Source organism: Oncorhynchus mykiss, chromosome 6 (genome assembly GCF_013265735.2).
Source record: "Oncorhynchus mykiss isolate Arlee chromosome 6, USDA_OmykA_1.1, whole genome shotgun sequence".
NCBI lineage: Eukaryota > Metazoa > Chordata > Actinopteri > Salmoniformes > Salmonidae > Oncorhynchus > Oncorhynchus mykiss.
This window is the reverse complement of record NC_048570.1, coordinates 59,527,263-59,544,088: the sequence shown is the minus strand read 5'-3', so window position 1 is coordinate 59,544,088 and position 16,826 is coordinate 59,527,263. Positions and strand designations below refer to the sequence as shown.

At 43.5% G+C, this 16,826-nt stretch overlaps 1 protein-coding gene across 5 annotated transcripts in view; it reads left to right on the top strand.

Moving 5' to 3' along the window:
- Nucleotides 1-16,826, top strand: part of znf536 (zinc finger protein 536) — a 191,302-nt gene that overhangs the window by 154,305 nt on the left and 20,171 nt on the right. Inside the window, exon 8 of one of the 5 annotated variants that reach the window (XM_036980617.1) lies at nucleotides 13,219-15,771. The exons of the other annotated variants lie outside the window; for them this stretch is intronic. Coding sequence (XP_036836512.1) covers nucleotides 13,219-13,349 — 131 coding nt within the window. The 3' untranslated portion in view covers nucleotides 13,350-15,771. Of the gene's footprint in view, nucleotides 1-13,218; nucleotides 15,772-16,826 lie in introns of those variants that run through there. 5 annotated transcript variants of the gene reach the window in all.

Here is a 16,826-nt window from a genome sequence, read left to right as displayed (position 1 = left end):
TGTTCCAGCAGAGGGCTCTAGCAGTATCCATTAAGAGACTTTAGATGTGGAAGTACATGAGCAAGCCATAAGCACCTTTGAGTTGGCTGCTGATTTAATGTCCTGTTGAAATCCCATGCGAGAGAAATTACTAAAACAATCTACAGTTGTAGTCGGAAGTTTACATACACTTAGGTTGGAGTCATTAAAACTCATTTTTCAACCACTCCACACATTTCTTGATAACAAACTATAGTTTTGGCAAGTCGGTTAGGTCATCTACTTGATTACATATGTAATTTTTCCAACTATTGTTTACAGACAGATTATTCCACTTATAATTTACTGTATCACAGTTCCAGTGGGTCAGAAGTTTACATACACTAAGTTGACTGTGCCTTTAAACAGTTTGTAAAAATTCCAGAAAATGATGTCATGGCTTTAGAAGCATCTGATAGGCTAATACCACTCAGGATGGAGACACGTTCTGTCTCCTAGAGATGAACGTACTTTGGTGTGAAAAGTGCAAATCAGTCCCAGAACAACAGCAAAGGACCTTGTGAAGAAGCTGGAGGAAACAAGTACAAAAGTATATTTTTCCACAGTAAGATGAGTCCTATATCGACATAACCTGAAAGGCTGCTCAGCAAGGAAGCAGCCAATGCTTCAAAACCGCCATAAAAAAGCCAGACTACGGTTTGCAACTGCACATGGAGACAAAGATTGTACTTTTTGGAGAAATGACCTCTGGTCTGATGAAACAAAAATAGAACTGTTTGGCCACAATGACCATCGTTATGTTTGGAGGAAAAAGAGAGATGCTTGCAAGCCGAAGAACACCATCCCAACCGTGAAGCACGGGGGTGGCAGCATCTCAAGACATCAGTCAGGAAGTTAAAGCTTGGTCGCAAATGGGTCTTCCAAATGGACAATGACCCCAAGCATACTTCCAAAGTTGTGGCAAAATGGCTCAAGGGCAAAAAAGTCAAGGTATTGGAGAGGCCATCACAAAGCCCTGACCTCAATTCCATAGAAAATTTGTGGGCAGAACTGTCAAAGTGTGTGCGAGCAAGGAGGCCTACAAACCTGACTCCAGCTCTGTCAGGAGGAATGGGCCAAAATTTACCAAACTTATTGTGGGAAGCTTGTGGAAGGCTCCCCAAATCGTTTGAGCCAAGTTAAACAATTTATAGGCAATGCTACCAAATGCTAATTGAGTGTATGTAAACTTCTGACCCACTGGGAATGTGATGAAAGAAATAGATGCTGAAATAAATAATTCCCTCTCCTATTATTCTGACATTTCACATTCTTAAAATAAAGTGGTGATCCTAACTGACCTAAGACAGGGAATTTTTACTCGGATTGAATTTCAGGAATTGTGAAAAACTGAGTTTAAATGTACTTGGCTAAGGTGTATGTAAACTTCTGACTTCAGCTGTACATGTTTTTAATACCCACTCAAGGATTTTTAAATTAGTTTTTATTTTTATGGAACTCAGTTTAATCGTCTGCTTGTTTCCTCATCTAAGCGCTCTCTTGGCCGTTTGTTCTCTACTGCTTGCATTTATGTTATGCTAGATTGTAGCCATATTGTATTATGCTGATTGACAGGCAAGGATGTTTGTGTGTGTGTTTGTGTTTGTATGTCTTTTTGACTATACACACACCAGCCTAGCCCCCCCCCCCCCCCCCCCCCCCCCCCCCCCCCCTTTTGCCAGACCTTGTTATGTGCTTGACATTCTGTCGATATCGTTACACCCAAACGCTGGACTGTTTGATCCCGTGTTTGGCTGGCACGCTTTTTAGCTGGAGAGGCTGTGTTTGTTCACTGCCGCAGAGCCGTGTTTCTCTCGCCGCTGTTTAAAGGCGTCCACCCGCCCACCCCAAAAGTTCACTCCTGTCTCTCTGCGATAACCCACAGTCCAACTAGACAGTACGCCTGCTCGGTTTCATACGTTGATAGAAAAGCATGTCAGATCTCTGTTAACCGGTTACATTTACAGATAAGAGAATTAAGATGTGATACTAGGAGTTTGAAATAACCTTAACTTAAAGTTACTCGATGGATTCACGGATCTCTCTACTGGTCCGACTTTTGTCAGTCGAACAGTCATTCCCTCCTCTCTTTATCTTCTTTGTCCATAAAGAAAAGGAGAGGAGAGACACATTCTTCATCTTCTGTTGTAGTTTTGTTTTTATTCTGTCTGTTCTATATTGATCCTGAGTGTGGCTGGTTATCTTTGCATGGTGGGCAGTTATAGATGAATACACAAAGCCTTTCATTTGGACAAGGGATCATTGTGCTGTCATCCTCCCACGCCTGGAGAGCAGCGAGAAGGCAGGGGGGGTGAACGGCAGCCATCGATGTGCCTTCCCGTCATCCAAGGGCATCACGTTAGTCTGAAAGAAATATCTGGGCATAGTTGCTTGAATACAGCACTTAAAATGCCCTTGCTTGACCTTTATCGCAACATATTTGGGGCATTTATTATGGATGGATATGATCAGGTTTTTGCTGGTAGGGTTAGTTCAACAGTGTGTTTCTGGCGGTCACTCCATAGTTGCAGAAGGCACTCTGCAGGACTTCACCAGGCTCAGAATTCTGGGAGAACTGCCCAGGGGTTCCGTCTGACCTCATGAGTTAAAAGTAAGCAGCATGAGATCGCGAGAAAGAGCGAGAAAAAGAGAGAGATACAGACAGGGAGAGGGAACCAGAGAGAGAGAGAGATAGCAGAGAGAAAGAGAGACAGGGAGACAGGGAGAGCGAGCTTGTGATCAAGAGAGTTTAGGGGAGAGGGTTAACGTCATCCACTCTGACAGTTGTGTGGGGTGACATCTTGATGGTTCCGGTCCCATCCACTTCAGGCCACTCATAGGCTGGCCTGTACAGCCCACTGTTTCCCACAGACCTCTGCACCAGAGGCTCATAATTACTCTTAAAAAAGGTAATAGTGTAAAATGAATGCTGTGCTCACTCCCCGAGGGGAACAAAAGAGCCTTATTATACAACCTCGTCATCTCTCCTGTGTGTCTCAGCGCTCTACAATCACTGTTTTCAGCAGGATAAACAGCATGTGGTAAACGGAAAGAGAGAGAGAGAGAGAGAGAGAAAACGACAAAGGAAAAGTGGTTGTCTCAGCCATCAAACGGCAGTCTCTAAGTGTAACTTCTGCTCTTAATTTGTTCAAAAATATGTCTTCTCTGTTCTCAGTTCTTTGCAGTTTGTTTAATTTATTTGAGGTGCATAAACACACACACGCAAGCGTGCTCGCTCACAAACTCGCCGCTAAGTCGAGAGACGTCTTCTCATTGGGAAATCTTTCAATAAATCAATGTGGCTTTAAACACATTTCCCCCGTGACATCACTGAACTGGTAAGAACTGAACTAATCTCTTTTGAGGCTGTCGGAGAGCTTTGAACAAAATCTAGTTTGCATCTCTCAGCAAGGTTATTTGTCAATGACTTATAATCCCAGGTACATTTCCCGGGTTTTTATATTAGAAACGGGTAAATGGTTCTCATGTCTGATGTTTCTCAGCCTTGGGAAAAGAGAGAGAAGGCAAAGGAACAAAAGGAATGTTATGGATTTCAATGTCAAAACAACGAGAGGAGTGAGTGATCAAAATAGGATTGTTTCTGCATTAGCTTTAGACTTGTTTCTGCATTACCATCCTGGAAATGAGTCAACTAATGATAATGTTGATCATATTTTATACTAGTGAGATGTGCGCCATAGAAACTGAAGAACACTGTATTCTTGAGTTGTTCAATCAATATGTCCGGACAGGGAACTCCCCTTTCATCTCTCCCTACTGGCCAAACACTGGTTGAATCAGCGTTGTTTCCACATCGTTTCAATGAAATTACGTTGACCCGACGTGGAATAGATGTTGAATTGACGTCCGCGCCCAGTGGGTCCTTTCTCATCCTTATCTCAGTCATGTTGTCTACCTGTACCGTAAGACACTGTCCACACCAGACAGAGCGTCATGCACAGAGCAACGAAGTGTTCCTCTTGAGGGTGTCACTACCTTGTCTCGTCCCTCCAAGGGCACGGCACTGGCCAAGAGCAGGAACAATCATCACCAAGACTTTACCTACTTGGTAATTTATGAGGACTCAATTAGAAGCGCACACAAAGTAATGATTCTGAAAAACGCCTCGTCCGTGTGGTGAAATTTTATGTTCCGCTCGCTGCTGATTAGAACTGCCACCCCAGCTTCATAAACAGTGTTTGGAGATAAATAATTGATATTACACATTATCGCTCCGGAGCGAAAGAGAACATCTCCTTTTTTTTGTTGCCGTGGTGAGTTTGCGTAGGGGGCCATTTCACTACAGAGCCCCCCCCCCCCCCCCCCCCCCCCCCCCCCCCCCCCCCCGCCCCCGACCTCCTCTGAAAAAAAAAGGAGAGAACTTTAACAGGACGCGTCCCCTTGTGCAACGTTCCTCAGTGATCACATCTTTCTGCGTCAAAAATCTTTCTTTGATTTGCCTTCGCTCTCCGAATCTGTTTCCCTCTTCGCACTAAATCTCACGGAAAACTTTTGCCATATCTGTCATCTCAAAACGGATTCTTGGTCTCAGATGTATAGTTTTGATCTTTCTCCACTGTTTACGGCCGCGTCAAGTGAGGGAAAAAAGGCTTGCCGTAAGTGCTTACACCAGCACCAAATAGTTTGACATCTTGCTCTCTAAAAACGTCTTTAAAGTAAATAAAAAAAAAACTAAACAACGGCCTAGCCTGCAATTAAACTGTAGATCTGAATATGACATGTTTGTACCGGAGTCATTTCCCTTTGCCCTTTTCATGTATCGTTTTTTTTTTAAAGGGATTTCTGTGTGTGTGTGTGTGTGTGTGTGTTATATTGTACGGGCTGTGTCAGATCACAAGGGGACTGTAGCCGGGGTTGAGATGTGGCCTGTGCTGATAGCCTCTGGTCACGGCTGCTTTAGTCCCTCCATCCTGTTTAAAGCTAGACAGTGGCGTTCATCCACCGTGGGCCGAAGGACGCACACACAAAGCCACGCTAAACCTTGAAGAGGCTGCCTTTCACACTGCCTCCCAACGCTCTGCCACACATGTACTTCGAGAGCTCAGTAATATGTGATACAATTCCATCCTCAAATCCATTCTCCCACACTGAGGTCACGTGTTACAGGCTGACTGAGAGGGGTAATAGGAAAGATCCTAGTGGGAGGAGCTGGTCTAATCATGAAGAGCAGGGTGTCACTGCTTAGAATGAAGGCCTGCGGTTAGAGATACTGTGCTGTAGCAGAGGCTAAGGATTCACCAGGAAGTAAAGTCCAAACAGTCCACTAGAGGTAAAAAAAGAAAAAAAAGGCTTCATATGGTGTTAAACTCAATGCCCCAATGTAGATGTGTACTATAATACCCCTCAAGTTGAATTGGACTTGACCAGAACAATAATAATCTGTGATTGATCTTGAGTTTGAGGTAAAAACAGAGATGGTGTGTGTCAGTATATATGGACATGTTCCCCCCGACCCCCCCCATTTAAAGAAGCTGTAGAATTAACAACCTGTGTATGTCAAATGTAGTTGCAGAAGAAAATCTTCTGTTTCTTTCGCTGTTTCTGTTACTGGAGCGGAAACAATGAGCCTCCTGGATGTGCTGGCTGACCATGGCAGGGTAAGAGAGGGAGGGAGAGGAAGACTGAGCCGGAGAAATGGGGGGGGGGGGGTGATCCGGGAAGGTTTCGTATATCATAATTATCCCGTTAAGCAACGGAGGGGTTCCCTTCGGGAATTATTCTTAAATGGAGGATTTGCAATGAGAACGGGTCAGAAATGCTTCCAGCAAGCAGGAAATCCTGTTTTCATTTACATAATCATATCACCACTTCTCTTTGGTCCCTTCTTAAAGGCGGATGCTAATTCACAGCCCAGCTTTTGTAGGTTTAAAGCTGTTGTTGTTTTTATTCCCTCTAATACGTGTCCCCTTACTGCCAGAGCTTCTCTAAGTCTGTACTCACTTTTTGACCTTATTCTTAACATCTTCTTTGAGCGTGGTTGGGCCCGTTTGGCTCTTCTTTCTCGAGCACATATGTGAAAAACAGAAACATAAATACAAGTTGATTCATGAATAGCGCTGTCTTAATTGAGACCCAGTAAGAGTAAGTAGCAGATGTTATACCGGGAACTGTTGAATCATCAGAGACCAGAGGAAGTCTGCAAAATCATATTAAAAATGTAAAAAAACAAGCCAGGTGCTCGTGATTTTCCATTGCAGCACACTGTGGTGATGTGGGAGGGGGGACGGGGGGGTGGGAGGACGGGGACGGGGGGGAATGGGGGGAGGATAGGAGAGGGATCGAACAGAGAGAGAGTGCCAGCATTCAGAGACATTTCTGGTGTCGCCCTACTGTGTGATCTTGCCCGTAAACTCTCTTTATTGTCCTTATCACAATAGTAAGCCTCAGATTATTCACCGTTGAGCTCTGTATCATTACTGTTGGGTGCTTCCACAATCACGAGTGTATTCAAAGTTTACGATGAACACAGAGAAAGTGAAGAGTTCCCTGTCTGCATCTACCTGCTCGTCTGGATCCTCATCGCGGAGCACATCCTAGGTCTCCAGCTGCATCCTCTTCTTATTTTAAACTCCTGTCCCTGATCCACTAGGAGCCCGTCTTATATTGTAGAGTGATTCCTGCCCTAGGAGGTGCTGTGCTCCAGCGGCAGGCAGGTTCCTGTGCTCAGTCTGTCTGTAGTGGTAGAGTAGGGAACCTGTGAGGTGGTGCAGTGACAGGCCCACTCTGTTTCTCCTCATCTCTCTCTCTTTCTCTCTCTCTCTCTCTCTCTCTCTCTCTCTCTCTCTCTCTCTCTCTCACTGTCTTTCACTCCCCCCCCCTCCGTTTCTCTGAAGTGACAGACAGTGTCGTTCTCGTCACTCAGAGGGGACCTCGTCCCAGGCTGACAGTGTCGCTTCAGCGTTCTTCTCCATTCCCTCCGCAGCGCGACGCCACACAAAATTAGTAACCAGATATGGCAGTGGCGCGATGCTAGTGCGAATAATACCACACACTCGAGGGAGCCCAGAGCTGTGAGATTAGCACAGACAATTAATACAGGACATGCCTGCGAGAGGGCCTTGGAATATCTTTATGTTGTTTTAGCCGCTACGGCTCTAGAACTGAAACTGTCCCTCTGTGTCAGTGTTTGAGGGAGTGTGTGTGTGTGTGTGTGTGTGTGTGTGTGTGTGTGTGTGTGTGTGTGTGTGTGTGTGTGTGTGTGTGTGTGTGTGTGCGCGCGCGTGCGTGTGTGTGTGTGTGTGTGTGCGCGCGTGCGTGTGTGTGCTCTTTCATGTCTGTATGTTGTGTAATTGAAACCTTAATTTTGACAGGTGTTGTGATCTCATCTTCTTCTTTTTATAGCCCTGAAGTCATGTACTGTACGGTAGCTTGCCACAGTCATTCTTGTCCATTGAAAATCACTAACACCTGGAACGGTAACATTCCCAGCCTGTAGTCCATGTGTAAGTGAAGGAAGGAAGTGTGTGCGGTCTATGTAAGCACAGCTAGGCCCTCCCTGCGTACAGGCTTGATAGAATAAAAAGCATGCTTCATACTCAAATGAGGCCTGATGAGCACAGATGACCTCACCTCTTCCTGTTGCCAGACAAACGTTTCCTTTTACAATAGAGACAGGGGGGGGGGGGGGGGGGGGGGGTAGAGTACAGAAGATCCCCGGCTCGTCCCACCAACCAGAACGTGCCCTCTACAGAGACAACAGAAAAAGTTTTAGCGACAGCCTTTGGTTGACCTTGTTAGTTCCAGCGCACTTGTGGTACTCTGTGGTTAATTATTTTTTCCCCTCCCCTTCTACATTAGACTACAGCTTGTGCTCAAACCACAAGCATGGGATTTTTTTTTTTTGCACATTCCAACGCCATTATGTTACATTGTTGCTGAATAAAGGCTGGTATTATGTTCCCGCAGTAAAGGGCAGAAGTGGACAGAGTTTTTATCTGCTGAACGAATCAATCAGGATTAGGTCAGCTGAAAAGAATCACAGACAGCAGTCGCCAGTGTGTGTGCATGTGGGTGTGCAAGTTTGTGTGTGTGTGTGTGTATTTGAAATGTTGCTTATTTAAAGGGGAGCTATTTGTTGGTTATGAGTGCATGGGGGGGTGACTGAGATGTCATTTCTCGGCTACAGAGAGGATCTCTTCTATTTATTTTATCCTCTGTGGGAAGATTGGAAGGGCGCTCATTATCATTTCAGCAGAAATGATTAGGAGATCAAATAGAGATCGAATGCCATTTCCTTCCATTAATGCGGGGGGGGGGGGGGGGGTTAGTGCGTCTGTCATGGCATGGCTGTCCGGCTGCCTGTGGGAAAAAGACCGAGGGAAGAATGGAGGAGAGGATTAAGAGGGGACCGGGGCTTGGCAAGGGAGTGCAGGGCTATTCATTAGCAGGGCCCTAAGAGAGGCACACTGGCATGCTTAGAGTGAGAGAGAGAGATAGATGAGCCTTGAGCAGTAGCTCTACCACACAAAATGGAGGGTGAAGGCAAAAGTCAGTGATCACATGGTCAAGTTTGCTCTCCACATTGTGCAAACCTACTCATGCAACACTTTGTCCTGCTTTGAGACTCACACGCGTTAGGGAGAGGGTCCTGCCCTCTGGGGTCACATTCAAACAACCCCCCTTACTGTTGGGTCTAACAGGCTGCTAATGCCTTGCCAGCAGTGGTGTAAAGTACTTAAGTAAAAACACTTTAAAGTACTACTTAAGTTGTTTTTGGTGTGTGTACTTTACTATTTTATATTTTTGACCATTTTTTACTTTTACTTCACTACATTCCTAAAGAAAATACTGTTGTTTTTATTCCGTACATTTTCCCTGACACCCTAAAGGTCAAATGGTCCAATTCACGCACTTATCAAGAGAACATCCCTGGTCATCCCTACTGCCTCTGATCTGGGGGACTCACTAAACACAAATGCTTCGTTTGTAAATGATGTCTGAGGGTCGGAGTGTGCCCCTGGCAATCCGTACAATAAAAACAACAAGAAAATCGTGCTGTCTGGTTTGCTTAATAAAGTGAATTTGAAATGATTTATACTTCTACATTTCACTTTAGATACTTTTTACAAGTACATGTTATCAATGACATTTACTTTTGATACTTAAGTATATTTAAAACCAAATACTTTTAGACTTTGATTCAAGTAGTATTTTACTGGGTGACTTTCACTTTTACTTGAGTCATTTTATATTAAGGGTCTTTACTCTTACTCAAATATGACAATTGGGTACTTTTTCTACCACTGCTAGCCAGTCACACAACCAACCCTCATGTCACGACCCTGACACAAAAACGGGCCTATGTGCCATTTGTTTGTCGACTTAGGCTCAAATTGTGACTGCGTGTTTGAATTCGGAGTTAGAACAACGCTCTCGCTGTTCTGTGATCCGTGAGTTCAAATCCCTCCATTAGTGCTCTGGCTCAGAGGGTTATTTTGCCCATTAGAAGCACTACAATCTTGCATACTTCTTCTGTCTGAATAGCCATTCTCTCTGTATTGTATTTATGTATTGAAAAAAAAAGGTAATAGATCAAGCACATTCCATTATTCTCTTCTAAGATCATTAGCAAATATAATTAGATATGAAAGAAAGTCATTTGGAAAAGAGGGGGGGGGGGGGGGGGGGAGAAAACGCTATCAGGCAAAGAAGACCGATTGTTGCATCAGAGTGTTTGGGCTTAAATTGCTCAGCGGAGGTATTATCTATCCAACCATCTTAGTCTCAGAAACAGTCACTGGGAGAGGGAGGGCACTCACTCCAGCCCACTGTTTCTCAGCCAAGACCTAGCTTTTTCCTGGACACCCATGTCTCATACAATACCTACGGGCAAGGAGGAACGCATAAAATAGCATCTTAAACAACAATACCTACATTGTGTAGCGCCATTCTTTAAAAATACAATATCAGATAGAGCAAAATAGCCCCCCCCCCCCCTTCCCGCATATATGGATTCTCCTTTTGTACTTTTGTCTGACCTAAAAAAGGAACACAAATCGTCTTCCTTGATGCAGTATAGCTGGGAACCGATCCATTGTGCCACTACCACATGCAGGAGTTTGTCACTGTTTGTGCACCTTAACGCGGTAGTGTGCTTTCTAATGGGGATCTGAGCAGAAACAGCCATAAACACCAAGATCCTGCTGTGTCTCACCGCAGATGTGCTTTTTTCTTCTTTAGTGGTGCTTTGAGGGATGGGGGTGGATGTGGATTCCTCTTGTCTTCGTGAATCGCAGCAAATGGTATTCATAAACATCCCGTATTCATTAAAACCTTCTAAAAATATGATTTGGGTTCACATCCTCGCGCTCAAGCGGTAGTGTGTGCTGTTCATATTTACATATTTATAAATACTGGCTTTACAATGAGGCCTACCTTTGCCAAAAACAACACTTTTTGTCGACTGTCGCCGGATGCCTGGGAGAGAAGGAAGTCCTCAGAGGCACCTTCAATGGCAGTGCTCTATTGTAACTGCCTGTTTGCCTGCCTGCCTGCAGCAGACTCAAATGTACATAGGGCATCAGTCACTTCCATGGCACTTATGTTACAGCTAAACTCAAGTCTCATGCAGTCAAACCCACATCATTAGAAGACTAGCACTTAATCTACATGGAGGCTAGGATTGTCTGGGGGAATTACTTCTCCTGCTTTTGTTTTGGCCTCATCAGATTTCTATTTTTTTGTGTGTCTCAAACCTTTACACACCAGTAACAAATCCAGAGCAATACACAATGTAAAATAGAAGGATTTATACTGTTTTCCATAGTAACCGATTAGCTTAATAGTCTTGTGTAGTTTGCGTACTAGCGAGGCTTTCACAGCAAAATGGCTTGTGAATGTCAGGTGAGAAACTGCTTAGAGACCCCCACGCTATAAACACTAATATTTCCCAAGGCGGTTTACAACACATGCTCTCAGCCTTGTGTTAGGCCATTGTTCTGTCCGTCTATTCATTTATCCATTCTGTTAAGCATGACACATGTATTAACACAGGGTGGATCCTGGAGCTATGTGTCCTCTTACCATATGCCTGGGTATCTAGGGCCCTCTACTCCAGTAAATGGCCATTCTGACTGTTATCTCACAGTTTACCAGTAGAGGGCGTCCTCACCCTTTCAGCATTTTCATTAGTCCTTTTGACTACGGTGCATTTTTGCAATTTAGTGTAAAATATATACGTTATTATACAAATAATGATCTAATCAGTTGTCACAGATATAGAGAGTCTTGCTGGCCTGATGCTGTTGTATAAATTGTAGCATTTACCCATCCCAATATTATTCTTTTTTTGCATAATACATTTCCATAATGCTTTTCCTAATGATTCCTTACATTATAATGATAAAGTATGTAGTCTACAGCATTAACCAGATAGTATTTATTTAAACAGTATTGACCTGGTATGATAAACAGTAGTTGTTTTTAAGATGGCAGACACAAGTGGAATGTCAACGAGGTCCTTGGGTTGGCTGGTGAGGTGCATCTGTTCTGCACCCGAATGGGAAATTAAAACTGAGAGGAAGTTATGAGGAATCTATAAAGTTGGCCTGGAAGTCTCCTGCTCGCAGTGGCAGTTGTTGGGGGAGAAGAAATGTCATGCTTAAATAATAACATTCCAGGTGGCTTAGTTAATGAACAGTGAAAATCAAATATGGGGCTTAATCTGTAACTCATTACTGGAAGTAAAAAAAACAAAAAAACAACAGGGAAATCACGAGGAGAAGCCACCTTTGAGAGACCAGATACTTTTTATGTCAAGAAAAACATTTATTTGTTTATTAGGTGGACTACGACAACATATTTTGTTTAGGGGCGGAGGGGGAGGGGCTCCGTAAATTAGCCGTTGGATGCGTTCCAAAATGAAGCTGTTGATAGACATTTAGTCTGATTCCTTAGTGAATGGCTGAGTAATGATAGATTTATGCGTGAAACATAGATGTAGACAGAGAATAGTATAAACCAACCGTCTGTTCCATCATATAACCCTATAAAAAAGCATACATGACATACACAGGCTTAGTCTGCCATCTAGTGGTCAAAGTTGGCTCTGACAGTATTTCCTTAAGACTGCGTCGTCGTACAGAACCATGCAGATGAGACTGCAAATGATGGGCAGAACAGTGATGCTCTCTCTTCGAGAGATGAAAGCAGTTGTGTGTGGTATGTCTTGAAAGGTTAACCCCCAGAGATGAACGTTTTCATTCGTTGATGCGTCTGGCATAGGATGTTTCAAGTGTGAATGAAGATTGCGTGTAACTCAGACGAGCCCTGAGAGCTATTTTATTCTCGTTAGAATCCTCGTCATCAGCCTTTTTTTCGGAACTGTTTGACATAGGAGTTGTAAGTGAACGTACAGTACATCTTGATTTGAGCGTGACGGTGTGATTATGTGCTTTAATACAGAGAGAGCAGGTGGCCGCAGTAATTTTGCTCTTTGAGAAATCAAAACGATGCTCCTGTTTTTAGCTTTCCGTCGCTCTGCACCGACTCTTCATTTCTTTTTCGATATCTTCCTTGCGACAGCACGATCGATTAAAAGCGATTTTCATTTCATTTTGTTAGTTTCATAACGGCACTTTGAAAAAAGAGCATGACATGGAGATGTATTCGGTAGATTTTATTGCCAAAAAAAATGGCAATGGAACTGTGAAAGGAAACAGAAATGGTGTTATTTAGCTCTCACACTGTTGCAGAACTTGAAGATGAGCATGTTTTGCTGTCTGGGATTCAAACATGTGGTATAATTGCTTACTTGAGTACATGATCACCAAGTTATCACACTTATCTAGCAAACAAACTTGCTTGGAAAAAGTATGGAAATCATTTTACTGCTAGTGCCTCATACCATTTTTAGACTGCAACCTTTGCTAAACACCTCACAACCTCACCTCTGAGTCCCTGTTAGAGGCTTAGCATACATTTGAACCAAGTTTAGCATTTTCTTTATTTAGTCATCTCAATGTTAGTCTAGAAGTTTTTTTGTCATATATGTGTAATGCTAAATCTTGGTTCCTGAACAGAATGTCAGTTTCTGTTTTGCTCTTACTTCACCCTTTGTGATGTTTGTTACAGCAAGAGGTGGCCATTTTGTGTGTATAACTGCTATGCTATGTTTAGTGTTGTGGCTGTGGTGGGGGCCGGGGCAGTCTTGTTAATCTGCGTTTGTTCTCTTAACTGTAGTTCATCTGTGGGTAGGAGAGGAGGAAGGCCATGGAGCCCTGGGCCCCGCGCTGACCCTCGACCCTAACCTCGCGCTGCCTAACCTAGCTGACACTGAGACGCACGACGCAGCCTCTCTTAACAGAGACTAACTCCCGCCCGAGCACCCGGCTGGAGCAAGGCAGGAACATGATGATGATGGTGATGATGAAGGAACACACTATATCAACGACGTTGATTTAAAACATGCTACAATCAAACAAGAGAAGTCATTCAAAAGGAACTATGAAGGAGTGTTTCTGCCCTGTGTGAGGATGGAGAGGAGACAGAGACAGACCTGCTGAAATGACTTGTAGAGGCCACTGGATGTGACGCTCAGCAAAGTGACAGACAGACAGCGACTTTAACCATTCTGTTTCCTGTCCTCTCATGGATGACTCCTCCCTCCATCTTCTGTCTTCTTCATGTCTCTCCTTTTGATGTTTTTGCTGAAACTACCTGCTAAATGACAGTCCCTAAAACACCCCTACTATGACACATTCCTTGATCCAAGATGGCGTCCATCATTGTTGACAAAAAAAAAGCAGATAATATTCAGACTGAACTGTTGTGCTGACCTGTGCTTCACCTGTACGACAGACTCTCTCTCTCTCTCTCTCCTATCAGATCCAGTACAAGACAGGTATTCAGTGACCCCTGGATCACAGTAATGGTATTGTCCCTGGACTGTACCATTCCCACTCTTGTCCAGCTGGAGCTGTAGCTTAACAAGCTCCTTTTGACCAGACCAACCATCTATGGAGACCAAGCACACTTATTGCCACGCACATTTTAGTTGCTGTTTTCTACCCTGTTTTAGGGCACAATGCTCTGCGTGTCAAAAACAAACTAACAGGGAGAAGAAAAACTGAAAAACTAAAAACTAAACCAGAAGTATGACATTCTCTGACAATCTTTTCCTGTGCTAGCTAACTAAGAGAGAGCAGTAGTTTTCAGATATGATTGGGATGTTAGTAGATGTGACAACGAGGAGAGAAAGCCCGAGCATTGTACAGTAAAGTGTGACGATGGACAGAGGACTGAGGATCCTCACCCCACCCCCTCCCCGTAACAGGAACAGGACAGAAGGGAAGACTCTTCTCACTCTATATCACAGAGCCTGTAAATGCTCAGAACTAAATGTAAAAAGAGAGAAGTAGCAACAACAAAAAACAAAAAAAAAAAAAAACGCTGTTTGTGAAGAGCAGAAGGTGTTGAAGTGACAGTGATGACTAGTTTACACGACCTTGTCCTGTAGGTAAACATAGAGCTTGAAGAGAAGATATGAAAAACAAAACGGGATTGTATTTTCTCCCCTTTTCATCTCTCTTATTGACTTCGAGGACTGTAGTGTTGCAAATGTTTGTAAGATACTGCCACCGATCAATGTTGCAAAGTGTTACTGACTACTGAAACGGTTTGATGTATTTACTTTAAAAAAAAAGAAGAAGAAGAAGAAGAAGGAGGAGAAGAAGAAGAAGAAGGAGAAGGAGAAGGAGAAGAAGAAAAAACTGGAAAAAACAAATATTGTCTAGCCTTAGATACAGTCATCCGTTGTTGCATCCACGAAGCTAGTTGTTTTAGACGGTAGGCCTTAGGGTCGATCCGTTTTCCTTTTCTTCCAAGTACTGTACTTTTTTTTTTGCCTTCTTACATTTCAAAGAAAAAAGAAAAAGATTGACAATCTACTCATGTGCTCCAAACATATGCCCTTATATACATAATACATTATGCATAGAAGGATTTGTTTTTTCTCCCAAAAGTATTTTGCGCTGTGATTAGTATTATAAATCAAAATCTATACAGTACAAAACTAGCTCACTAACTACAATGAAGGTGTGTGTGTGTGTGTGTCTGTGTGTCCCTTGACATTGTGAAATGTTTCTATGTCCTCTTGTGAACCCTGAGAATTCTAATGCGGTATGTACAGTGCACATATATATATACAGTACATTTTCAGTTTGAAGGACCACAGTACATGGCTTTGACAAAACTGTTATCATAGTGCCAACCCAAGGCATGCAAGTCACCTGTGTGGTCATCATTTACATGCTGGTTGTTACTCTAAAGCAGAGTGATGATCAATGCTCAAGTTCCACATCGGGTTGAAATTCAACTCCACACACACACAAAAAAAAAACTGTTTTTAATTTGCTTTTCTTGACTTTAGAATTCCCAATTCCAAAATATGAAGGAGGAGAAAAAAGGACGAGAAATATAAAACAAAAAGTGGTATTGTTGGGAATTAAACAGGGTGCTGAGAAGTGGATTGTGGGACTGGGTCTGAGTTAACCAATCAGAGGGCCCGGTCAGTCCCATAGTGACGCCCTCTCTCCCCTTCTCTCCGTTGTGTGGTTGTATAGCTGAGAGGTTAATATTAACTGTCTGGCTCTCTCTGAACCGGTATATGAGCATTCCACGTACGAACCTGTCTTGTGAGCTGAAAACCTTTTGTTTGCTGTATTCTCATGGCAGATGCTTCGTTTTGTAACTACTGAACTGTACTTATAATAAAAATAAAATGTATTCAAACTATAACGGATTGTTGTCGAGCGATGGGTTGTTTCTCCCCCCCCCCCCCCCCCCCCCCAGGATAACAGTCACTTAGGAGAAAATAAAGCATCAAAATGCCAGTGTTGAGTGAACGACAGTCTGAATATCCCACTCCCTCAAAACTATTCCGTTTCCAGTCTAGTCCTTTATCGCAGAGCTTCATTGACTACTACAAACTAATTATGGTAGGCCTATATGATATTGTCATCCCACCACAAACAACAACGTCACCTCACTGCATTGGATGGAGAACTGACCTATGCAGACTCAGGTAGTTTTGTGCTCTAAAATATATACACACATGAATGTAGGCCTAGCCATCAACTTCCACCCTTAATGCCTCAGGTACAAGCATACTGAAAATGGTTTACACACTCATGCAAACCAGGGAGACCCAGAATGGACCTACATCCCGTCTGATACACACACACACACACACACACACACCGAAAGAAAGATCAGTGTTCAGCTGAGAGCACTTCTCTTGACTGTTGTTGGTGAAGCGCTTGTTATATTGCACTGAATGATGAGCAATATAAATGATGCATCTTTCTCCCCTCTCCCTGACTTCACTGTTAAGTGCTGTACAAGGAAGTAGCCAGAGGGGATACAGTGCTGACTGACTACAGAGCTGACTGTGTAGCACCAAACTGGCCTGTTCCATGACATCTCAAATGACAAGTAATGGTGTTGCTAACTGTAGCACTGTGCCCTTGGGCCAATGTTTTGTTAATTCCAAAACACCATCAAGTCCTATTTCAGGATGGGCAAATAATTGCTCTTCTCCTTGTTTCTTCTTTTTCTAGTCTACCCATCACGCCAATTTGTTTTGGACATATTGTGTGTAATTGGTTAGTGTGTGTGTGTGTGTGTGTGTGTGTGTGTGTGTGTGATCTAAGACAGATAGTGCTGTGATATCATTTTTCACAGGTCCATTACCGAGCTGGAGGGTGCAGCACCTTCCACCCCCTGAGACCACGTTCGTCTCATCTAAGGAATCTCTCCGTTTCCCATAGCAATGTCACAGGCAGGAAAGT